This window comes from Leptopilina boulardi, unplaced genomic scaffold (assembly GCF_019393585.1).
Source record: "Leptopilina boulardi isolate dan_hultmark-lab unplaced genomic scaffold, ZJU_Lbou_2.1 LbouV2_405, whole genome shotgun sequence".
In the NCBI taxonomy this organism is placed as follows: Eukaryota; Metazoa; Arthropoda; class Insecta; order Hymenoptera; family Figitidae; genus Leptopilina; species Leptopilina boulardi.
In genome coordinates, this window is record NW_026137980.1 from 705,534 (window position 1) to 731,861 (window position 26,328).

Sequence of the window (26,328 nt, forward strand, 5' to 3'; positions counted from 1 at the left end):
TACTTTGAAATATGATTATTTTATTAAAAATCCATCAAATGAAGAAAAATAGGTGAATATTTTGTATTAAATTTAATACAAAGTATACACATATTTTCTCTTGTTTAATGAATTTTAAATAAATTAATAATGTTTAAAGAAACAATATTAAAAAAAAAACAAGATCGAGGTTGTCTGCTTCAAATAAAAAATCTCATTTTAAAAAAATTTATATTTTTATTTTCGAGGAAATTCAAATGTTATTATTTAAAGTACTTTGATTGGATACTTTAAAAAAAAATTATGAAACTGTAACTGGCACATGGTTATCAGCCCCGAGTTAATTTTGAAAAAATTTATGTTAGCAATAGTATAAATAATGTTAATAAAAATTAACTCTATTAACTAGAGTAAATTTTATTATCTTTATTTATGTTAATGCTAACATAATTTTTTTCATAATTAACTCGGGGCTGATAGCCATGTGCCAGTTACAGTTTCATATAAAAAATTTAAAACCACAATCTTTAAATCTTAAGACTTTAATTTTTCACAAAAAAATCCTTTGTATTTTTCTAGTAAATAATTGATAAATACTAGAAAGTTAACAAAGGAAAAAAAAGAAGGGAAATATATAGACATGCATGGAACTTAACTGGAAGTTAACAGATTAAGTATGGAACTTCACCTGGTTAACTTCCTGGAAAAGGAGGTAGTATCAGGGTTACGTAAAAGAGAAAAACTCACCAAAATTCAGGACATCTTCTTTGGCACGTGGCTCATGGCGGACTAAATGGCTGCAGCGTCGAAAAGTGTCGATGGAAGTGGTGGGGCGCTAGGAATGCCGGGCGTTGATTGGTTGCAAATAATTTCTCTTTATTGGAAGTGGCGCGGGACGCTGTTGGTGGTGAAACACCAAACGCCTGACGTTCATTGGCTAATAATATTACTCTACTGGAAATGCCGCGCGCCCATTTAAATTTGAATTCTTCGATGACCAAAATTCCAGTTTTTATTAAAAATTGATATTGAATTTCTTTCCGGTGTCCATATAGAATTGTTTTCAACATTTCCTGATGTTGTCTTTGATCTCTTCTTCTTAGGAATTGTCTGAAAATTCAATAAATAATATAAGAATTAATATTTTCCACTTTAACAATGATAATTATTATAAACAATAATATAAATAATTACAATAAATTCACAATATGTTTAGTATAATTTATCGGAAATGATTTTTAGGTTGAATAATAAATTACAATTTGATATATAATAGTCTGTAAAAGCCTATTCCTCTATAAAAAGCGCAAAATTATTCAAGAATTTTTTTTTTAAATATCCTTTAAGAGATAAAATAAACTATTTTTTATAAGGGGCCATTCAACAATTATGTGACACATTTTTTTTTACCCTCACTGTTTCACTTCTTTCCGATTTGCTTACAAAATTGTTTTCAATAGCGGTATATTGAACAAGTTTAATTTTATGTTAAAGAAAAATGTATATAATATTTTATCGGAGATAAATTTCAGGTATAATAATAAAGTAGTTTTTAATATTAAATTTTCCTTAAAACTTCAAATCAAATTTTTTAAAAATATATTCTACATGAGATAAAATTAAATTAAATAATTTATAGTTTTTTGATTAAAAGCTGTAATTATAAATTTAATTTTATTTATTTAGGTGCCCGTGTGGAATATGCATTAAATAACATTTTAAAGCATTTGAAATAAACATTAATTAACTTTTTTAAAAAAACGAACCTCGAAGTTGTGGAACTACACGAGCGCACCTTGCAGGAACCAAAAAATTAATGTTTACAATGATTCAGAACAAGGAAAAACGCGTTTTTAATAAAAATATATTTTCACTTTTTTTGAAAATTCACCTAGGTATTTTGCAAGTTTAAATAGCATCAAGAAGTTAACATTCGTTTTCACGTAGCGTGTGTGGCGTTGTTGGTAAAGCGTTAGACTCATAACATATTGCACTGGAAACATTTAGTACGTATTAAAAACTGAAAATAATTAGTCTTTTTGTTAATATTCTTTTATTTTATTTTTAATGTTATAGTATTAAAAATTTCTTCTAGAATAATTATTTTCGTATCAAGGGTGAAAAATAGGTAATTGCGGCTCAGGCGAGATTATGGAGACCGAGGAAAAGATAATTATATGCAATCAAATCATCATTCATTGTTGTCCTGTTTATTTCCCGATTACTGCTTAACCATCTGAAGAGAAGAAAAAATCATTTTGAAGGTGCAAGCATTTTTATTGGTCTTTACAAACAGATGAACGATTTAAAAAACTTTTTATCTAATATTTTGTATATTATTTATGTCTATTACATTTTTATTATTTCTGCGAGGTTAAGTAAAGGTTATATAAATATTAAAATGTCCACTTTGATTAAGGGTATGTGGGAACCTCCCACGTGACCTAGTATGGGAAAATGTGTTTTGGTAGTACACATCTTACTCTAAAACGAAAAAAGATTTTTGTCTAAAATTTTGAGGGATGATAGATTTGGGTACAAGGAATCTCGCTGTTCTTCGAAAAATACATAATTTTGCGATAAATTATTAAAAAATGAAGATTAAAAAGTGGCATTTTTAAACGAAAATGAAAAGAAACATGGCGGCGCATACACAGACGTTGCTTGAGAGTGTCAGTGCTCCAGTAAACAGCGCCAATTCGAGCGAGTGGCCGCTGAATGAACTATGATAAAACACATGATTTTACTATTTATTGCTTTATTTTTATTATTTTTGCGTTAAGTTGTAGTAAATGAGTAGAACAGCGACATTTCTTGTACCAAACTAAATCATTTCTCCAAATTTTCAACCTGAAATCATTTTTTATTTCAGAGAAAGATTCAAACTACAAAAAAAAACACCCTTTCCCCACATACCCTTAAACAGGTTTAATCTGCAGAATTTTCACTTTTTTATATGGGATTTGTTATAAAAGACTACACTGAAAGAAATTTCATAGGAAAAAATAACAAAATGCGTATTACATTTTAATATATTCTTTTAGAATTTAGGGAAAAGTGTACTTTTTATTAAAATTCAATATACTTTATATTAAAGTTCCAACTTAAAATCTTTTTTCAAATATTAATAATTATTGTAGAAAGAACGTAAAAAGATTACCAATATTTGAAAATATTATATTAAATTCTCATAGAGTTGTTGCATTATATGGAATGTAGCGTTCTAATATTTGTAAAACTTTATACGAAAAATTCAGAATGTCGGAAGAAAAGGGAAAAAAAGTGGAAACTCGGACGTTTCCGTTAATTCTCGGGAGGAAGAGGAGTGAGACTAGGAACAACACATTCACACTTACGATACAGGTTAATACACATACTAATGAACACGCACGTTCATTTCGCTTATACATAGACATTACACGATCGCAACGAAACCTACACTTACAATTCTACACGCATAACGATAAATTTCGCTGGGGGTCGGCATATATCGTTTTCTTATATACTAACTACTGAATATTTTTACCACTTGCGAGAAAGAAGTTTACTTATAATAACTTAATAATAAAAAATAGTTTACTAGTGCCAATGGTGTAATTTTATAGAGGTTACGCTGGGTTCATTTTTATTATTAATTGTTTATATAGATTTTTCTTTTTTTCAGATTAAAAATTATGATTGTTATAAAAATTTTTATTGCAAATAAAAATTAAATAATTGTAAAGATGACATCAAAAAATAAAAATTAATAAAAATAATAATAAATTTATTATTATTAAATAACTTTAATAAAACATTTTTTATAAATTGAAAATAAATTAGATACGTTCTGCTGGTTAACAACACTTTCGAAAATCGGATCAAGTCGTAGAAGTTCGAGTAGGACACGAAGCCGCAAACAGACAGAACTTCGGTTAAATTCGTAGTCTCTCGGGAAAATCCGTGACTTTTAATATAAAGTTTTACAAAATGTGAAATAAGTATACGGATATATGTTATTTTTCTTACTATTTTGTGAAATTATTTATTATAATATTTCGTATTCTGTGAATTCATAAAGAAAATACTAATTTTTAAAATAAATATACTAATTCTTATTTCTTAAAATAATAGTTACTCTTAAATTCATTATATATTTTCATAAAAACTGTAATAGTAATCAGTATAGGTGCACTTTTTCCCGAAATTGTAACATTTATATTAAACTCTAATATGAGTTTAATACTTAGTAGTATGAATTTTCTTTCAGTGTATATATAAAATTTATAATTTACGATTATTTCTTTTCTCTATTTTCAAAAAAATAGGTTCAACGGGAGTGCAAACGGGATGCAATGTTAATTTAATATCGGCGATTTCTTGAATTTTGTCCTTTTTAAAAACATACCTGTAAAGAAGTGTTGCTAAAATAATTTTCATTTCCATAATTGCGTAGGCGAATCCTGTAAAAAATAATATTATCAATTTAGTAAAATATATATTTTGCAATTTCTTGAACGATATTTTAAAAACTGTATATGCTTAATGTTAGTTTTTCTTGACGCATAAATATACCCCAAAAATTTATTAGAAAAAATATCTTATGTTTCGAATTTTATAAAATAGATTTTTAATTTAAGTAATATTTATATTTTAGCTTTGCATGTATTTTCTAAGCTTCGCTCAACTTTCAGTAATAGATTTCAAAATAATTGTCATACAAAATTTTTAAATCGAAATATTAGGGAAAAACAACTTCCACAAAAATATTGAGAAAATTAATTAATTTTCCTCAATGTTAAAAAAATATCTTTACTCAATATTTCATTTGCAAGTTTCACTTCAATTTACAGTGTATTTTATTTTGAAATTATTAATTAATTTTTTTTTATTTAACGAATTATTTTTATTTTTAAAACATTTAATAATATGTACTATAAATTCTAGAGATGTTCTTAGAAAACTTATATTAAGCTTTTTTGCAATAAAAAATATCGCAGGAATTTTTCTTATATTTTTTATATATGAAATTAAACCTATACAATTTCTTGGACCAGCACTAAATGGCAAATAAGCATGGGAATGTCTTTCTGCAATTTTCTCAGGTAGAAATCTATCTGGATCAAACTTCAATGGATCAGGCCAATATTTCTCATCTCGATGAATTTTTGAGATCACAATGAATATTGTACTGTTTTTTGGATAAATGTAGTCATCTTAAAAAAATATTTTTTTTATGATATACACATTAAATTTCAAATTTAAAGTTTTTTTAATTTAAAACTTTAAAGTTTACATATTTAAAATTAGATTGGCAAAAAAAATTAAATTAATAAAATAAACGCTTACCTACCTATCTGAACATCTTCAACACTTTGCCGTAAAATAATTGGTAGTGGTGGAAATAATCGCATAGATTCTTTAATTACTCTCTCCGTGTAATCCATTCGTGCTAAAATATCTGTAGTAATGGCAATACTTTCAGGACTTTCATTACCAAAAATATTATACAATTCTTGATAAACTGCTTCCTGAAAAAAAATATATATTACAAAATTTTTTTATTCTTTCCTGAATCTTGCCTGATAATGAAACTAGAAAATTTTTTAAACCATTTTTTAAAATTTTATTTGAACATAATTATTTTTGAAAAATATTTATTGAATAATTAATTAAAGAAATACCTGCACTTCTGGCAGAGAAGCCAAAATGAGTAATGTAAATTGTAGAGCAGAACTTATTGTATCATTCCCCTAAAAAGCAATTTCAAAATTAAAATAGCAAAATAAATAACGGTACAAAAAATTTAAAAAAAAAAATTAGAAACAACTACTAAATGGATATTTTAAAAAGTAAAATAAAAATTAAAAATATACTAAAAAATTATAAATTAGTAAATTTGTTGAATTTTAATTTCCAAAGTAAATTAAAATTTAGCAAAGATTTAAAAATTTTTTAAAAATCTATTCACAGCAGCAAGAAGATTGTTACATTCATCAATAATATCTGTATCCGTAAATTTCTTGTCATTATCTGCTAATTTAATGACAAATTCTAAAAATGATTTTTTTTCATCACTTTCAGTTTCGTCTGAAAAGAATGAAAAATTTTCACACTTTAAATGTATAATATAAATTAGTTAGAATATGATATTATCACTTGTTAGTAATATATAATATAAAAGCTATAATATATCAAAATCTATTCAATTGAATGTGATAAAAATAGGGGAATAGTGTCAGGGTTGGACACAGTTTTGGTTTTTTGTTTATAAATATTTTGTTTAGATAAATTCAGTCAATTGTGGTATATGGGTGGAAAGATCTACAAAAGAGGAACACTTTTGCTGTGGATCGTAAATTGATTGGTCCAAAATTAAAAAAGTTATGAACATTTAAAAAAAAATCTAGTCAGGGTTGGACTTTTCACGCAGGGTTGGAGACTTTTCGAAAATCGAAACGCATTATTGGTAAAAACGTAAAATAACATTTGTAATGTTTTTTATTCTTATTTTTTCATGTTTATCTTTACTTATTGTTTACAAATTGTAAAGCTTCATGGGTTTAAAAAAGAAATGAACTCAAATTACAAAAAATAACGCTTTATTGTGCCAAATAACTCAATGAAATGATGAACAAAATTTATACAATTTAAGTAGTATTTCTCTAATATCTTTGGCACAATTTTGCACTGAAATATCAATAAAATAAAATTTATTTATAAATTGTGTCAAATTCATAATTAATATGGGTGTCCAACCCTAACTGTATAAAGTGTCCAACCCTAACTAGAAGCATCATTTTCGAATTGTGCTAACCATAACCAGACATGTGTCGCGATTCGATTTTTTACTTTTTTTCTTCTTAAATTATGTACCCCACAATACATTCAATAAGCTTATCTTGCCGAATTCTTGCTTTTTTTTTACACATTTTTTAGGTTTATTCACAAGTCAAACAAAACTTTTTTTGTCTCTTCGATTGCACCGAAGTCACAGGAGACGCTACTTTTGATTCTCAAAAAATGTAATACCGCACAAAAAGTTAGGTTACACTACTAGAAGATTCGTCACGTACGCACACAGGTGGCGCTAGTGTTCTTATTTAAAAAAAGCCAAGTGTCCAACCCTGACACTATTCCCCTACATACACTGAGAAAAAAATGTAGTGTTTGCAACAAAATTGTTTGGTTAGACGATTTTGGTTCTTGTAACCAAATTTTGGTTGGCTGAAACAAAGTCGTAGAGTTATTTCAACCAAACATTTTGTTAGGCCAACAAAAAACATGCAACCAAATTTTTTGGTTGACTCAAACAAATAGTTTGGTTGCTTAAATACCAATACAATTTTGTTGTTGGCCCAACCAAATTTTGGTTGCTCTGACTAAACATTTTTCTCAGTGTAATTTTTAAATATTTTAATTATTCTCCTCGTTATTTTAATAATCATTTTATTTAGGTAACTTATTTTATTTATTCAATTTTACATTTTTACGATAAATTTATATATTCATTTGTATAACATAATTATTTATATTTATATCTTGAAATTAATATTTAAATAAATTTTTATAGTTTCTTATGAGGATAGCTGAGCTATCGAATTTTTAAAAAAATATTTATTTTTTATCATCTCAACTTATATGAATTGATATATTTCAGATATTTATTATAAATAAAATAATTTATTACCGGTATAAAACAATATTATTGTTACCTTTCACATTTTTATCCGTTTGCAATAATTCCATTCGTTTTTGTTTTATTATCTGTGAATAAAATTTTTATATATAATTATTAATTATGTTAAATAGTATAACAAAATTAAAAAAAAAAACTTTAAATAAAAAACTGATTCTTGTTGCATTATTATAATATTTAAAATGTAATATGGAAATAATTTTTTCATTCTTTTTTTATAAAAGGATGTAAATAAAAAGAATTATCTTTTTTTATATTAAACTATTTGCAACGTCTTATTAACTATTCCACAATGATATTTAAATATTTATACACGAAACAGTTGAGCATATAATAAAAATATTATAATTTTCAAAAAGTATTATTATAACTTACATCAAGTGTAGTGTTGCGTAAAAATTGAACCGATTCGTTAAATATTTGAGAGTTTTTTGTTAATTTGTAAATTACATCCGGATATAACCAAAAAGAGAGACCTCTTTTCAACATTAAATCTAGAACTCTATATAAACAAAAAAAAATTTCATTTGTTATTTTACTTAAAACTTTAAATTAAAATAAAAATGTTTTAATTCTCAGGATTTTAAATTTGAAAATTTATACAAAAATAATAATAATAATAAATTTAAAAACAATAATTGATGATATTTTTCTTTCACATTTGTTTGAAAAAGAAATTCTTCCATGATGGAAAAAATGCCTTTTATAACAAAAAAAATTGTATTAAAAATAAGTTATCTTCTTTTATCAGTTAATTTAAAAAAACTTTTTCATTATAATAATTGATAAAACTTTATAATGTAGACAAACGATTAATTAAAAATGAGAATTACCTGCTAACTTCTTTCGAATATTTAGCATAATTTGCTTTTGAATATTTGGAAACGCCGGCTGTGGTTTCTAAAAAAAGGAAATAATTATAATAATATAATCTATTTGATAACTTAAAATTTTTTTTCATTTTTTAATTGTTATTAATATTATTATTATTATTATTATTATTATTATTATTATTATTATTATTATTATTATTATTATTATTATTTTATAAAATAAAATAAAGAACCCCGCACCATATACATATGAATTTAAGGTCCGGTGAAATTTTCTGCAACTTTGTAATTTTTGACCTCCTGAACAAAAAATGTAAATGGCAAAATTCCAAAAAATGGACAGATTTTTTAAAAATTAAGGTTTAAGTTTAAAAAATAGTGTTAAAAGCGAAAAAAATTCAAAAATGAGTAAAACCAAAAGAACTAAATAAAAGCTTTCTTAAATATCGTTACTCGGGGGTTTTCGGGGTCGCTGATTACAAATTCGATGTCAATTTTTGAAAATCCAAAATGGCGGATTCAAAATGGATGACCATTTTTTTTAATGCATCGAATTCACTTGAATCTCGTTACACGAGAGTTTTCGGAGTCGCTGATTACGAATTCGACAACAGTTTAGGAAAATCCAAAATGGCCGACCAATTTTTTTAAGTTAACGTTATAACGTACCGATTATATGCTCATTTTAGACTCACGTTACAGGTTTGTTACAAACACTAAAACGACTCAACATAAGTATGGCTTGTCGTGTGTTGTTTAACACTATTTTTTAAACTAAAACCTTAATTTTTAAAAAAATCTATCCATTTTTTGGAATTTTGCCATTTACATTTTTTGTTCAGGAGGTCAAAAATTACAAAGTTGCAGAAAATTTCACCGGACCCCAAATTCCCACGTATATATAGTGCGGGGTTCTTTAATAAATTAAAACAAAATTTATATAACAATAAAATTTATTATCAATCGATATATTTACCAAGTGTGATATCAAGACAAGCATCTACTACATAAGGAAGTATTTGAAATTCATTGCCATCAAGTTTAACTGACAAATTTTCAGTTAAAATTTTTGAATGCTTTTGAAAAACTTGAAGAAAAGGTCGCAATACATTAATGCTAAATGCAGGACGCAGAAATTTTCGATGATAATGCCAAATTGATTCTGAGTAATAATAGAAAATTTTCATTTTTGATTAAATGAAAAATGTACATTCTACAAAAATAGTTAATTATATTATATTACCTGGACCAACTGCAAGTCCATTACCTAGCCAGGGCTTGGAAAATTTATAAAATGATCCCTTCTCCATCAGTTTTGTGAGAATACTCTTTAAATTAAAATAACTTTAATATTCTCTTTTTAATATTTAAACAATTATTTAATCGATTAAAAATATACTGAACAGATCAAATATTTTAATTAAAAAAGTGTTTCTTTATCTACAGACACGTATCTAACAAACACATACTTTTATGGTAATTTATATTAATAAATCATTCTTGCATATGTGGAATGTTTTTATAAGTAAACAAACGAAATAATTTTTTGTAACTTTTATACTTAAATAAAAGATATCATCTATTTAGTTAAAAATTTATTTAAGTGTCAGTCTTTCTCGCTTCAAGTTATAAAATAATTGACACGCGTAAGTTATTAAATTAAACAATTATATCTTTTTTTAAAATCAATCTAAAGTCAAATAACTATAAGTTATACAAACTTTTAATTTTATACCCACAACATTTTTATTTTTTTTTATTATTTCATTTATTTTCGGGACGCATGATTATGTTCTAAAAATGATTAGTTATAGAATTTTCATTTTCTGGAATTTCATTTGTCATAATTTTTTTTTGAACAGAATTTTTATTTGTTCGAATTAGTATTTTGCAGAATTTTCATCAAAACTATTTTCTATATTACAGAATTTTTATATTACCGAAAATTAACTTCACAGAATTTTTATTTGCTGGAATTTACATTTAACATAATTAATGGGCATTTTAAAAAATTTTTATTAGGTAAAATTTCATTGCATAGAATTTTCTTTCAGATGAATTTTCATTTTTTCGAATTATTATTTAATAGAATTTCCATATAACCGATTTATCATGCTACAGAATTTTTACTTAACCAAAAAATCATTTAACAGAATTTCTAATTCATAGAATTTTCATTTGTCCGAATTTGCAAATGGCCAAACAAACAATCGACAGAAAGATTTCGGTGAGATTTTTAAAATCAACCAGTCACAATTTTATGGATAATTTTTGATTGTTTGATTTTAAAAATCGCACCGAAATCTTTCTGTCGATTCGAATAAAAATTTGAACAAATAAAAATTCTTTGAAGGGAATTTATCGATTATATAAAAATTGTGTAATATAGAAAATCGTTTTGATGAAAATTCTGCAAAATACTAATTTGAAAAAATAAAAATTCGGCTCAAAAATAATTATAACAAATGAAATTCCATAAAATGGAAATTCAAACCAATGAGTTTTAGAACATAATCATGCGTCCCTTATTTTCTTTTTACTGTTATGAAATTGAGAAGGATGTCTGTCACAAGCTATCTTTAGTTTGATAAAATCTACTTGTTTTGTAATCTGAATTCAATTTAGAAAGTAAACTAGTAAAAATGTAGAAAATCATGGTCAAATATGTATTATTAAAACATTTAAGATTATTTCTATATACAAAAATATTTAAAATATTAGAATTTTCAAAAAATAGATCTTAACGGCTTTGGTCGAAATATAATGAATTCATTCATAATTATTTCAGTTGTTGGAAAAAGCGAGAAATGTGGTATTTCTTGACATCATTTATTTTTCTTCTCATAGCAAAAGATATTACGTCAAACCGATGTCCTACAGTATTTCATTCAACTCCTCATTGTTTTTGTGAAGGACTTTTTTCTCCTGACAAAATAAATATTTATTGTGCCAAACCCATAATAGAAACAAATACCGATGAAATAAAATTCTTTCATCTAAAATTTTTTGATAATGAAGTAAAACTAAATTGTTCTCATTCACCAGATTGGTCGAAATTTAATTATAATTTTCAAAAATACGCACAAGAACGTAAGGTATTTACTCTAAAGCATTGTACTTTTGAACAAAATACCAATCTAAGCAAATTCGCTAAAATGATTAATGCAATAAATGTCGAAGAAATACATCTAACAGATAACACCATTCAATTGAATACTATTGGTTTTAATAAAAACTTATTTCAAGGATTTGACGAAATAAAAATTCTTCGCATTACCAATAATTTAAATTTGACAACAATTAATAGTGATTTATTTGAATTTTTGCCACATCTTGTAAATCTTCATCTAGTCAACAATAATTTAAAGAGGATACCGGAAAATCTTTTTGGATATCTTCCAAATCTTAATATTCTACGATTAAGCAGAAATAATATTCAATCTTTGTCATCAAATTCCTTTCAGAATCTAACTGCATTAACATATTTGGATTTATCCTACAACAAAATAAACGATCTACAACCCAATATTTTTGATGCAATGATTAATTTGAAAATTCTTTTACTTGATAACAATAATTTTACATGGCTGCCAGAATACGCTTTCAAGAAATTAACGAATTTAAAATATCTTGATTTAACGTCAACTGGTTTAATATCATTATTAGAAACTGTATTTCGAAACAATAAGAAACTCACGTCACTTAATTTGAAAAATAATCAATTAAAAACATTACCAAGCAAAATATTCCACGAATTAATTAATCTAGAAACATTAAATATTTGCAATAATCAAATGGAACAGATACCACAGGATATATTTTCCAAGCTTGTAAATCTTACTTCTCTTAATCTTAGTGGGAATCAATTTAAATTTTTTGGCGATTTCACCTTTCAAAATTTAATTAATCTTCAGAATTTGAATCTTCGTCATAATCAACTCGATAATCTTGCTGAGTATGAAATTATATTTGTAAAATATTAAATTAAACTGTGCTTTAAAACCCTTTAAATTTTTTAAAAATGGAAAAAAATCATTTTTTTCTGTCAACCGGGGCTATTATACTCAAAAAACGATACTTTTTTACTCAGTGCTTTAGCGAAATTAAGAATTTAAATAAAAAAATTTTAACTCTTATGTTATGTTGTGAATATCCGTCTGAAGATATGCTGTAAGTTAGAAGACAAGAAAAAATTTTTTACCAGAGTTATAGAAACTTGAAGTGGTAAGTATAATAGCCCCATGTTATTATACTCAGCAAAGTTTGTTCATTTATAAAATATTCTCAACATTTTTTTTTATATAGCTTTATCTATATGAAATCTTTTTTGCAAATATGTAGTCTAAATTACGATAAAAAAATAGAAAATCTAAAAAAAATTTTTTTTAAATTGTTTAAGAAATTTGAAAGTTAAACATTGAAAATTTAATAAATTTTATATTTATTAAAAAAAGTAAAAATTTTTAAAATCAACATTTTTTAGATTAAGTAAACAACTCAATATAATTTCTAACAATCTTTTTAAGTTATTCTTGGGAGAAATAGTTACAAAATTATAATTTATATTGTTCTGGTTTTTTTTACACAAAAGGATGTAAAAAATGTATACAAACGTCAAGTTTAAACAATTTTCAATATAAAAATTTAATTAATTTAAAAAAGTGGCGCTGTGTATAATAGCCCCTGGGTGAGTATATAATAGCCCCGGTTGACAGTATATGAGGCCGTTTTCATTGTTTTGTTGTATGGAATCGTTTGGTGGTGTTTGGTGTCCAAGTTTGGAGTTTTGGTAAGTACCACCCAATAATATGAAAAGGAATTTTTGAAAAATATATAAATGTGCAGTGAAGTCGTGAACTTATCACTCTAAACTTGAAATCCGTAGAATTTTTTTAATTTTGACTACCAAACCTCCAAACTTGGATGCCAAACACCACCAAACGATTCCATACAACAAAACCTGTTTTCCTTGCACTTGGTGTGCCAACTTCACGGCCTCTATATTATAAAATTTAAAAAAAAAAGATATTTTTCAAACTGATGACTTTGTTTATTTTTCGAAATATTCAACAAATGACATGAAATAGATTTTTTATCAATTTTTTTCAATTTTAATATTTTTTTACAGATTTCTAAAAAACGAAAATAATTTTTATTTCAATTTTTATAAGAATTTTTTTTCGTTTCAAATAGATAAATATATGGATGTCATTTTTTGCACTCTTTTTAAAAGTACGGTTGAAAAATATTAATTTTCCCAGATTTTAATGATTTAAAAAAAAACAAGGGTACCTTTTTTTTAAATATAATACACTAACATTCTAGGGAGTAAGAGAAAAATAAATTTTCTCTTTTATTTAGTTCCAGATTCGAGAGAAGGCAAATGCAAGATTTTCTTATTACTTCAGAGCTATTTCAAAGAAGTGATTGGAAAAATAATTATCCTCTTGTTTCAATAATTTTCAATTGTTTTAATCTAATTCATCTAGATCTTGCATATAACAATATTCAAAAGATACATGACGATTGGTTTCTATTGTCTAAACTAAAATTACAATCTTTGAACCTAACTCATAATAGAATATCTGAATTAAATGTAAGTCATTTTACTTTATATTATCATAAATAACATATTGTTATTATCCAAGAAAATTTTTTGTACTCCATGAAAAAGGGTTCATGATTTTTTCAAATTTTTTTTATTAAGCAGTTTACAATAAGGTGCAAATTTTTCGAAAATTTCAGATTAAACATTTTTTTTTTTGAATACTTATAACACTGTGTTACAAAAAAAATCGGACAAGTGCGAGTTACACTCGCACTGAAATCGAGGGTTCCGTACTCGAAGCGAACTTATTTGGTATAAAAACAAATGTTTAAAAAATATGTGTTGTATGACAACTATTATAAGTGATACGAAGAGGAACAATTTTCTTGAATTTTACAAAATTGTTCCTTTTTGTATCACTTATTTTATTTGACATACAACATATATTTTTTAAACATTTTTTTTTATACCAAATAAGTTCGCTTCGAGTACGGAACCCTCGATTTCAGTGCGAGTGTAACTCGATTTTATTTATTTTAGAGTTGTAACGACTGAAGGAATAAACTCAATCATGTTTATTAAATTATTTCTATAATCTACACATAAAAATACGTAAAAATAGTAAATTTGAAGCCCTTTAGAAAAAATTTTTTCCTTTATTGGGAGAAAATTCATGATTTTTTCGAAAATTATCAGTTTTTTCTTGACAGCCCCAGAAAAATCAACTCCAATCATCCTCGCTATATTTTTTTTGTAATCTACACGTAAAAATACGTAAAAATATATTAATTTAAATCACTTTAGATCAACTTTTTTGCGGAAAAATACATTTTTTTCTTAAATTTATCATTTTTCTTCAAAAATTTGATAAAAATTGATCATCAACTCCAATCGTGCTTACATTTTATCCCTGTATTTTTTACGCAAAAATACAGTTTTACAGCAAATATGAACAATTTGGGTTGAATATTGTGTGCGCTAGGGAGAATAAATCATTTTTTTCGAAATTTTTTATTTTTCCTTGACAACGCTATGTAAATTGATCCAAATCAAGTTCGCTATATTTTTCCTGTAATTTTCACGTAAAAATACGTAAGTGTACCAAATTTGAGCTCTTTATGTCAAAAGATGTGGCCGCTAGGGGGGGGGGGGGTACATAGTCATTTTTAGGCATTTTTCGTAAAAATTCATGGTTTTTCCTTGACAACGCTATGTTAATCAATTCCAATCAAGTTCGCTATATTTTTCCTGTAATCTACACGCGAAAATACATATGTGTACTAATTTTCAGCCCTCCAGATAAATTTGTGTGGCCGCTAGGGGGGGGGGGGGTACACGATTTCAAAAAAACCGATATTAAACAAATAGAAAAACTCCGTATCCGACCTATTAGAGGTTGTAGGTCTCAAAAATTCAGTATGTAATACTCTTAAAATTAGAATATATTCTAAATGCTAAGAGTATACTGCCGTGCGAAATAAAAACTTAGTTAAGTCATATTTTGTTCGAACGGAGAAAATGACGAAAAACTGTTTGTATTTAAAAACCTAATGTTATATAAATAATTCTTTAATCTAACTTCACTTCCTAGGTAATTTGATAGAGTTCTTTTTAATTCTGAAGTCAAAAGTTAATTATTTAAAGAAATTATATTAAATAATTGACTTACGTTTTATTTTTTATAAGCAAAACTTGGTTAACTCGAGTTACGTAGTGCGAGCGCGAGCCTTTCCTGTGGGCAAAAAACCATGTTCGTTCTAAAAACGTTTTAAGGACGTTCTTAGAACGTTTCCTATGATTTTAGGAAATACCAGAATTTCCTAGAGGTTCATAGACATTTTCCGAATTGCCTAGGCAATTCAGGTTTTGCCTAGGTAAATCGGGTTACGCCGAGGTCGTTTTAGGCAAATTGAAAATTAAATTAAATTTAATGGTATTGAGTCATGTATTGATGTAAACAAAGAGTAAATGATCAATTCTTCATAGCTGGAATATATAATATATTGTTCACTATAGTAATTAGTGTCTCTTCTGACTTGACTGTGACATGTTTAGCACATCGACAAAAAAGTTGAAATAATTTCATGAGTTATATTGGCGTATTTTTTGAGGTTTCACTTATTAAACGATCACGTCCTCTATGACCAGTCCCGATATGTGCAGATTGAAAAATATCGAAAGTTTCTTCTAATGCTACATAATATTTAACTTCACCGTCGTCACACTTATAGCTATTAATTTTGAAACGCCCGCAACTTCTAAAATATCGTATCTCTTCAACCTTCGGTACTGAAGACTACTTTTTGATTCACTTAATTTTGCACTTTTTATATCAGCTAAAATCTCGTCATACTCTGCTTGATTAATTACTTTGTAATTTGCAGATTTATTAACTGCAGAAAAAAACTCACGTTTCCATTTCTGTATAGAAATTTCGTTTACTCATTTCGAAAGATGTGTACAAATTCAAGTCAGAAGAGACACTAATTACTATAGTGAACAATATATATATATATATATATATATATATTCCAGCTATAAAGAATTGATCATTTACTCTGTGTTTACATCAATACATGACTCAATACCATTAACTTTAATTTAATTTTCAATTTGCCTAAAACGACCTCGGCATAACCCGATTTACCCAGGCAAAACCTGAATTTCCTAAGCAATTCGGAAAATGTCTTTGAACCTCTAGGAAATTCTGGTATTTCCTAAAATCATAGGTTAACCCCGAAATGCCTAGGCAAATCGGGTTTTGCCTGGACTTCGGGTTTTGCCGGTAACATATATACTGAATACTAAGAATATATTCTAATTTTAAAAATATTACATACTGAAATTAAGTATAAAATATTCTAAAATAGGTGGCAAGTATATACACTAAATTTTAGAATACTTTTTTTTCCGTGCAATTTTTATTATTGTAAAGAAAAAATTAAATTTTGGTTTATGATTTTAATTATAAAATTTTTGTTTTGCTCAACTACTACCTAAAAGTATATTAAAATTTGTTTATGTATCTTAACAATTAAAATGCAAATGAAACAACTGTGCATCCACTTCTGTGATTTGACTTTTTCCTATATGTTCCGATTTTTTGAACCTCAATTCGATGTTTTCAAAAAAAACGCAGACGATAACCTTATTAACCAGTTAATACTAAAAAAGAAAAAAAAATGCAAAAGAATAATAGTTAATCTTTACTAATATGGATCAAAGTACTCTCATTATTTGTCCGCCAATGAGATCTACAATTTTAAAAAAATTATCCGTTTAGCTCTTATAATATTCGTGATATATTTATGAAAATGTAGTGTATATATATATATATATATATATACAACGACATTTTTTAAAAATGTGATTTTTAGATTGGTAAAATAAGATTTTAACATTTAAATTGCAAAAAATTTAGATTTATAAAATACTTAATTTAAAAAATCATGGAACCCTTATTTGTAGAATACAAAAAAATTTTTTAAATTAAACCAAATCAAAAGAATTAACGCTATATGGCGTAGACCCCCCCATTTATAAATAGTTACAAAATATAATTTTATAATAATATAAATAATAATGATAAATAAAAATAAAAAATAATTTTATTTTTAGTTTGACCAAGGTTTGATACAAAAAGAAGTTTTTTATATTGATTTGTCTCACAACGAAATAGTTGGTATAGTACCCACCAATTTCTCAGATATAAAAATTGTATCCCTAGTTCCAATAACTGTGATTATAAATGACAATCCCATTAATTGCGATTGTAAAACTATAGATCTATTGCGTTATATGAATTTTGAAATAAAACATTTGGTGGTAAGCATTTTGAACATAGTATCGGAAAATTTAAAATGTCAACGTCCAGAGAAACTAAAGGGACGTTTGTTTTCTTCATTGCGATCTAGTGAATTATCTTGTGAGTTATCACTTAATCAATGCTACAATAGTTGCTGTAATAAAAAATGTAATGTTAATGTTCAATTTGAAAAACGTATATGTAATGATGAAACTAATGTAAAAATGAAACAAATTCATAAATTCAACTGCACTAACAGATATCTCAAAACACTTCCAAAGGACATGTGTATATTTCCAGAAACATATGTAGAACTAGATTTGACAAATAATGAATTGAAAGAAATTCCAGTTTTTGACAATGAAGATTATTATGATACAGTGACGAAATTAATTTTGTCCAACAATTTAATTAACAACTTTCGAGGTATTTCATCGTATAAAAATCTCGAGGTAATAAATTATTCCTTATTTAGTGAAATCAGGGACTGTCTCGGACACAAAATGTTGTTGAATTTTAAGAAAGTGTCGTGTCGTGTCACGATTTGGCACGTTTAAAAACAATAAATCGTATCGTGGTGCGACACAACACATTTACAAATTCATAATCGTATCGTGGCGAAGTACGATACGTTTAGAAATGGAGAAATGTATCGTATTATGACTTGATACGACATATAATTTTTATATTATATTATATTTCAAAGATTTCAAAGAAATTGAAAATTTTATACAATATAGTAAACAAATAAAATAAAAAAGTCGCATTAATTAAAATAAATATAGACTAAATATACAGGGTGTATCATAACCGGGTACTATCAGAAAATATATATAAATCATGGAATATTTATTTACACGCATAGCAAAAAATTTAGCTGTGGTTACTAATTTTGATAGATCAGATAGCAAACATCAGTTTGCACCTGTAGGCAATTATTTAATTTTTTATTTTCTCATCCGTCATATTGGATGCGCCATATTGATTTAAAAAAATTTTTTAAACTGATATTGGATTCGTAATCAGGGATTACATTTTTTTAAATTCTTTAAATCATAATTAAAACGTTAATAAGTTAAATTAATCTAATTATTTTATTAAACAAAAATTTTTTTAATTTTCAATGTGGTTTGTTTACATACAAATACAATAAGTTGTTGATAATACAAAAAGAAATACATGAAAATAAACAGTGTAGGATGAAAACATAAATACGTGGAAATAATATAATATAATAAAAATTTAATAATTTACATTTAATGTTATTGAACATTTAATAAACTGTCAAGATGTTGATCAACAAGTTTTATTGTATGCGACACGAAATTCATAATTATTTTTGTATTGTGTCGTGTAGGTCAGCCCCACGATACGATTCTCAAATTGTTATTGTGTCCAGTCGCGCCACGATTAGAAATTTCTAAACGTATCGTGCTTCGCCACGATACGATTATGAATTTGTAAATGTGTTGGGTCGCGCCACAATACGATTGAAAATTTTCTAAAAGTGTCGGGTCCCTCCACGATACGATTAATTGTTTCCAAATGTGTCGAGTTGCGACACTACACGACACGACACAAATATTTCGAGACAGCCCCTGAGTGAAATAATTAAAAAAAAATTGCCAATAAAAATTATTTATATTCTCAACACAAAAGTTTTAAGTTGAATTTTTAATTTTGTTGGTGTTATTATTTTCAGATTTTGGAAATTAATAATAATCAACAGATAGCATGGGATATAACTGAGAATGAAATTAATGAAATAAGTAAAATGAAGCATCTGCAGCAAATTTCCTTACACAGGAGTCTATTTGTGTGCAATAGTAATATAAATAATTTAATAAATTATAGAATGTTTACATTAATTTCGAATGTTCGACAATTATCTTGTGTGCAGCCTGTTACAAAGGAATTAATTTATCCCTTTGAAACATTAATATTGTCACGATAAAAAATCGAGGCGCATGATTAAGGAGGTTCATCCCTTCAAGCAGTACTCATTCTATTAGGGGTTTTCCGTAAGTTTAAAACCGACAGCTATAGTTCATAAAAGTTGAGCTCCACTGGCCAATTTAGAGGTTAATTTGCCGTTTCTCCTCTTCTTTCTTTTATTTACATGGGATAAGTTCAAAAGTTGCTAACTTTGATTAACATTTACTTCACAACCAAACGGTAAAAAAATTTCATATTTTTGTAAAGACTGTTAAAACTCATAATTTAAAACATATTAGTTTTTGAAAAAAATCTGTAGAACCGTTTTTTTTTTAATTAATGAAAATATGGTCATTTTTCATGTTTTTTCACTGTTCCCATGTAAAACTTCAAACTTTATCAATTTTTATCTTGAAAATGATACGGTAAAATTCAATAAAATTTGAACAACACATGTAAAGTGATGTCAATAATACATCTTAAAAATTTTTAAAAAATCTGTAGAAAATCGATTTTGGGATGAACCTCCTTAAACCACAAATTTGTTTTTTCAAATTTTTATTTTCTCGAAAATCGTTTTATTTAAAAGGAATTGACTATATAATTTTTTCAATTCGCTACAATAATAATTATGAGAAATGATTATTCGATGAATTGAAAATTATAAAAAATGTTCTTTCGAAGTTAAAAAATTCTTTGTCAAATAATAATTTGAAAGTATTTTTATCATATAATCTGAATATTCGAATTGAAAAAATTATAGTCAATTCCTTTTAAATAAAACGATTTTCGAGAAAATAAAAATTCGAAAAAAAACAAATTTGGGGTTTAATCATGGGCCTCAAAACTTCATTATAATTTTAATCTCTTGGTCCTAAACAGAATTTAATGATATAAGGTCAGTTGGGGTAAATGGGGACAAGAGGTGTTAGAACTTAATTTACAGTTTTAAAATTAAGTTCAACGTCAATATTTTAACCTCAGATCACCTACAAGAGGATTTGAGTATTACCAAGCTTTTATCCTGACAGTTGGCAGCAAGATAATTCAAGTTATCGCTCAATGCATAAAAACTTCAAAATCAAAGTCAAACTTTTTCAGTATTTTGTCTCGCATTTCAATGAAAACAGGCTTAAAAATCATACCAAATTTTTTTCTTATTCCTTATGACTCCTATAACAGAAATTCACTTGAATTTCTTATTTTTATCAATTTGGTTAATAATAACAAGCTGTCCCCATTTACCCTAAGAATTTTCAAAACTCGGGGTAAATGGGAACAGCTTGTTATTATTAACCAAATTGACAAAAATCAAAAATTCAAGTGAATTTCTGTTATGGGAGTCATAAGGAATAAGAAAAAATGTTTGTATTATTTTTAAGTCTGTTTTTTTTTTCAAATGCGATACAAAATACTCAAATAAAAAAAAAAATTTCAATTGGTTCAACTATTATATATCTAATACAATTTTTTTTCAAGTTTTTCATCCCTTAATACAGTAATATAATTAAGGAAACTTTTTTCTTAAACCTTTTTTTTAGAAACTATGCTCTCCCCATTTAACCCAAATTTTATGAAATTTTCTAAATCTTGGGGTAAATAGGGACAGTCAGTTTCATGCGTTTAAATCTTTTCTAAATTTTTTCTGCTGCATAAAATTAATCCTGGGAACGTAAATAACAACTTAAAAAAAATAAACCCGCAAATATTACCTTTTAAAGAAAGAAACTTACGTAATTTGTGAAAAATAGGGATTTTGTCCGCATTTACCCCAACTGGCCCTACTTAAAAATTTAAATAAATTTTCGACTATAACAATTTTTTCTGCAAAAAAATGTATATATAGATTTTTTTATTTACACTTATTTAATTTTTAAATAAATAATGAAAAATTTGTGTTAACTTACACAAAAGAGAAATAAAATAAAATAACATTTGTCATATAACTTAAAGACAAGAGACGTATGAATAAGCTCTAAAATTAATATGTTACAATTTCCATTTGATAGGACTTCATTACTCAGTATTTATTTTTAGCAGAATTTTGAGAAATATTATTTAACAGAAATTCCATTTAACAGAATTTAGATTTTACAGAGACAGAATATTAAAAAATTCTTTTATAGTCGACTTTTCATTTGTTCGAATTTAATTTTTACAGAAATCTTAAAATGGTGAAAATTTGTATTTTACAGAACTTTTATTTGTTCGAATAAATATATCTGACAGAAGAATTGATGCGCAAACTTTTAAATTGACCTCAGAATTCGAATAAATGAAAATTCATTTGAAAGAAAATTAAATGCAACGAAATTCTACCCAATAAAAGTTCTTTAAAATGCCTATTATGTAAAATGAAAACAAGAGAAAATAAAAATTCTGACAAATAAAAATTCGAACTAATTTTTAGAACATATTTATGGATTATTTTTTTTGGTTAAATAATAATTAGAAGAAATTCTTGCCTCAAAAATAACTGAATAAAAAAATAAGAACCATATAGGAAAATTTAATAATACAAAAATATTCTCTTACCTGAATTTGATCAGCATCATAAACATTAATCCAAAAAGATTTGCCCATCCATAATCGGCTTGGTGATGGATATGTATGAAGAATTCTCATGTACGTTTTGAGGACATCTAAAAAAAATTGTAATTCAATATTACTTATTAATCTAATATTAATAATAATTATTCACTTTTAACAAGGTTCGAGTAATTAAAATTACACATGTTCACATGTTCTTATAAATCTGTTCAACTGTTCAACAGATTAAATATTTTAAAAAAATGCAACACAGTAATTTTTTTTACTCACTAGTCAAATTTGTAAGACTAAACAAATAAGTATTTCCAATTAATGGCAAACATTTTGGTCCAGGAAATCGAGATGCATATTTATAAAATTCTTTATTTTGAAAAAAATCAAAAATAACTATAAAAATTAATAATACAATACACAATAATATTAAAGTCCACATTTTCAAAAAGAAATAATATGCAATTAATTATATGTATAACACATCGATTCACCATTGAATATTTGTCATTATTTTTAAAATTAATGAGTGAAATTATTTTAATTATTTTTTCTGCAGATAGGTATAATTAAACTTATAATTTTACTATATATTGTCAAAATTGATTAAATATTGTTAAATATAATTAATTTTTAGACTATCAAAATTGATTTATTAATAACAATAATAATAATAATAATAATAATAATAATTTATTATTTTCATAGGAAATTATATTTCTGATAAGAAAAACTTTACTTGATAAGTCTAAAATCAGAAACAAACTGAATTAATACAATTTTCTTTTTTCATTATCAATAAATAAGAAAATGTAAATTTTTATTAATTACACAAATTTTTTATTCATAATAGTTAACTTAATACTTAACGAATGTAAATAAAATGCAGGTAAACAATTTCTTATTTCACTTTTTGTTAGTTCGAAATAAAACTGAAATGTTCAATGTATGATGTAAATATAATTTATTAATTATTGCGCGCGTGAATTTTGTTTTTTGCCTTTTTCTTTCAATTAAAATAAATAAAGATTATTGATAAACTGATGAAAAAACTACTTATGATTTAGAAGGATATTATGTAGGCATTTAAATTTTTTCCTCTGATCCTCATTTAAATTTCCTTCCTATCATATACAATGAACACTTATTCCATCTTAATAAATGCAAATCCAATGATCTTGAATCATAAAAATTAATAAAAAGGAATTAGAATATGCTTTTATTTTAATCATCCTGTCCCATTAAAAAAGTATACTGCATAACAAACCACAGTAATCTTTCCGATAAGTTAAAATTATGTGATTTCACATTATAATATTCTCCGCAAATTTTCTCGTAAAATATTTAATAGATTGAGCTAAAATTTTGTGGAGAGCTCAAAAATAGTATAAAAATTCGTTGTCATGTGCCATATTATATTAAAAAATTTATTTTTAACAAATTCCATATTTTGGGAAATGATTAAAATCTTATTGCCGATATTATTAAATTTTTATCAAGTATGCAATTTTTTAAAAATAAATATTCTTCATTTGAGCAAGCAGATGCATCCTCATATGTGACGCACGGCGTGACGTGGAAATGCAGGTTTAGTGCATTTAATTTCTATTTAAAATATTTATTTAATTTTTAAATTATAGTATTTAAAAATCTATTTAATAGATAAAAATGCGTAAATATAAAATAATACTTTTTATTTCACACTATTATTATTTTATTTTTCACTATTATTATTACAAAAGTATGTTTAAGGGTATGTGGGAATCTTCCACGTGACCTAGTATGGGAAAAAGTGTTTGGTAGTAAACATCTTACTCTAAAACGAGAAAAGATTTTTGTCTAAAATTTTCAGGGATGATAGATTTGGGTACAAGGAATCTCCCTGTTCCCCGAAAAATACATAATTTTGCGTTAAATTATTAAAAAATGAAGTTTAAAGATTGGCATTTTTAAACAAAAATGAAAAGAAACATGGCGGCGTATACACAGACGTTGCTTAAGTGTGTCAGTGCTTTAGTAAACAGCGCCAATTCGAGAGAGTGACCGCTTAATGAACTATGATAAAACACATTATTTTACTATTTATTGCTTTATTTTTATTATTTTTGCGTTAAGTTGTAGTAAATGATGAAAAAGTTTACGTATTTTTTTATAAGTGCTCAAATTTTCGAGTTATGAATTTTTAAAAATCTGATTTTTCCGAGTTTTTTAAAAATACACCAAATTACAATGACATCTAACTTTAAAATTATTGAATTTAGAAATTATGACCAAGATACAAAAAAGTTTCAGTTTTTCATCGATTTTCAAAATATGTTAACGAAAAAAAAAAAATTTGAGTTTGTTTATAAAAAATAACGATTTTTTATAAACAAATTAAATTTTTTTAAATTTAAGCCCGATTTTTTTTATTTTTACACATATGAAAATATTACGAAAATTTTGTAATAAGTTTTGGAGTGGGACTGATGATCCTTTTGTTTATATAATTTGTTTAAAAAAAAATTTTTATTTTATTTTTTTTTATTTTTTGAAGTGAAAAGTGTTTTGGGCACTAGGATCTTTTAGTAAACTCATAGAAAAGAAAATTAAAATACATTTTATTTTAAAAAATAAAAAAAAAGTAAAAAATTTTTTTAAACAATTTATATAAACAAAAGGATTATCAGGCCAACTTCAAAAGTAATTACAACATTTTCGTATTATTTTCACACCGAAAAAAAAAAGTTCTCAAATTTAGAGGATTCCTCTTCTTTTGCAGCAACTTTTCCTTTTATATATGGGCACTAAAGTTTTAATATCAAATTGAGAGGATTTTCCTCTCTTATATTTTGAGAGGAATAATTTCAAAATAAGATTTATTCATCTTGTTTCAATCTTACGTCAAATTCAGAAATGTCAACCTTCTTTACTTGGTTAAAAGCAATTTATGGGTTAATTTACCTGTTATTATTTGGATTATGTAATTTATAGTGAAAGGAACCATTTTTGAAAAAAAAATATTGACGGCGAAAACACGAGCTGAGTTTCTATACAATAAATTACCAAAAATTTTCAGTTTGTTAAAATGTTTTTAGTTTTTGTTAATTTTAAAATAAAGTACTCAGTATAAAAGTGAAAAAGGGCTTATGGATTATTTAATTTAAAGTGAATATATATTTAAAAAAATTTAAAGGTTAAATTGCTGAAATATTAAATTCTCATTGCAATATTATTAAATTCTAACCCTAGAAAAAATAGATGTTAAACACATAACATTGTTGATAAATTTATTACAGTACATTTATGACAGTTTTTAATTTAAACAGAAATAAGTTTTTATAAATTAAAACTTTAATTTGCAGTGAAGAATTTGTTAATTAAATAATTAATGTAAAAAAGTGGTTTTTTGAAACTGAATGAATTTTATGAATTTTATTTTATTTTTTTATGTATTTTTTAAGTATTAATTGCACACAATATTTTGTATTTTATTTTTACATTAATTTTTACTAAAAAATAAATTAGTATCTTTTTTCTTTTAAATTTAATTTTAATTGTAAATACTTTTTATAAATAAATAAATACATCAATATATTTTTAAACTTTTATTTTTTTTAAACTCTAAAAATGATAAAAAAATATACAACATGGATTACAAGTTATAAATTTATTTAAATAACCATGTACATAAATTTAAAATTTAAATTTAGGTGTTATCATTTTTGATCCACTTCGGGGCGCTATTATTATCTTATGTGGAAGATAATAAAAAAAATCTTTATATTGACAACACTTCCATTTTTTCGTATCTGTCAATTCGTATGAGTAAAAATGATTATTAAACCCTATTGTTTTGATCAACGACAAAATAAAATAGACAGTATTTTCTTGTAGTACAATAAATCTTACTAAACCAAATTGAGGGAGTTCGTTTTTGAAGCCCAATACAATTGCGACATTTGTTTCGTACTTTGTGCCTTTTATTAAAACCCAGTTTATTACTGTACTTTTTGATTGCGTTAATGTA

General features: G+C 25.3%; 2 protein-coding genes across 8 annotated transcripts; one reads left to right on the forward strand and one right to left on the reverse strand.

The window, feature by feature from the left end:
- Positions 1–592: 592 nt before the first annotated feature.
- Positions 593–23,110, reverse strand: LOC127289335 (cytochrome P450 4C1-like). Of its 7 annotated transcripts, XM_051317208.1 has the most exons (14): positions 22,599–22,802; positions 22,314–22,420; positions 9,734–9,818; positions 9,467–9,652; positions 8,491–8,557; positions 8,033–8,159; positions 7,674–7,725; positions 5,930–6,048; positions 5,643–5,711; positions 5,312–5,489; positions 4,995–5,174; positions 4,367–4,421; positions 1,871–1,972; positions 999–1,089 (listed from the first exon to the last, which is right to left on the reverse strand). In XM_051317208.1, exons 1-13 carry the CDS (start codon positions 22,759–22,761, stop codon positions 1,906–1,908), a joined length of 1,455 nt encoding a protein of 484 aa, XP_051173165.1. In that variant the 5' UTR covers positions 22,762–22,802; the 3' UTR covers positions 999–1,089; positions 1,871–1,905. The 7 variants fall into 7 exon arrangements, with proteins under 7 accessions (XP_051173158.1, XP_051173160.1, XP_051173161.1 ...); XM_051317201.1 differs by lacking the exon at positions 1,871–1,972 and having other exon boundaries at positions 593–1,089; positions 22,599–22,804; XM_051317203.1 differs by lacking the exons at positions 1,871–1,972; positions 22,599–22,802 and adding an exon at positions 23,059–23,110 and having other exon boundaries at positions 596–1,089.
- On the forward strand, positions 10,066–22,302 carry LOC127289331 (protein slit-like). Its single transcript, XM_051317197.1, has 5 exons — positions 10,066–10,136; positions 11,279–12,445; positions 13,852–14,086; positions 17,657–18,295; positions 19,546–22,302. Exons 2-5 carry the CDS (start codon positions 11,298–11,300, stop codon positions 19,795–19,797), a joined length of 2,274 nt encoding a protein of 757 aa, XP_051173154.1. The 5' UTR covers positions 10,066–10,136; positions 11,279–11,297; the 3' UTR covers positions 19,798–22,302.
- Positions 23,111–26,328: the final 3,218 nt, after the last annotated feature.

Coding starts and splice junctions, on each gene's coding strand:
- LOC127289331 (XM_051317197.1), top strand. CDS start 11,298: ATGTGGTATTTCTTGACATCATTTATTTTTCTTCTCATAGCAAAAGAT. Junction 14,087..17,656: donor ATAGAATATCTGAATTAAAT/GTAAGTCATTTT, acceptor TTTTATTTTTAG/TTTGACCAAGGTTTGATACA. Junction 18,296..19,545: donor CATCGTATAAAAATCTCGAG/GTAATAAATTAT, acceptor TATTATTTTCAG/ATTTTGGAAATTAATAATAA.
- LOC127289335 (XM_051317201.1), bottom strand. CDS start 22,761: ATGTGGACTTTAATATTATTGTGTATTGTATTATTAATTTTTATAGTT. Junction 6,049..7,673: donor AACGGATAAAAATGTGAAAG/GTAACAATAATA, acceptor CATTCTTTTCAG/ACGAAACTGAAAGTGATGAA. Junction 5,712..5,929: donor GTAACAATCTTCTTGCTGCT/GTGAATAGATTT, acceptor ATTGCTTTTTAG/GGGAATGATACAATAAGTTC.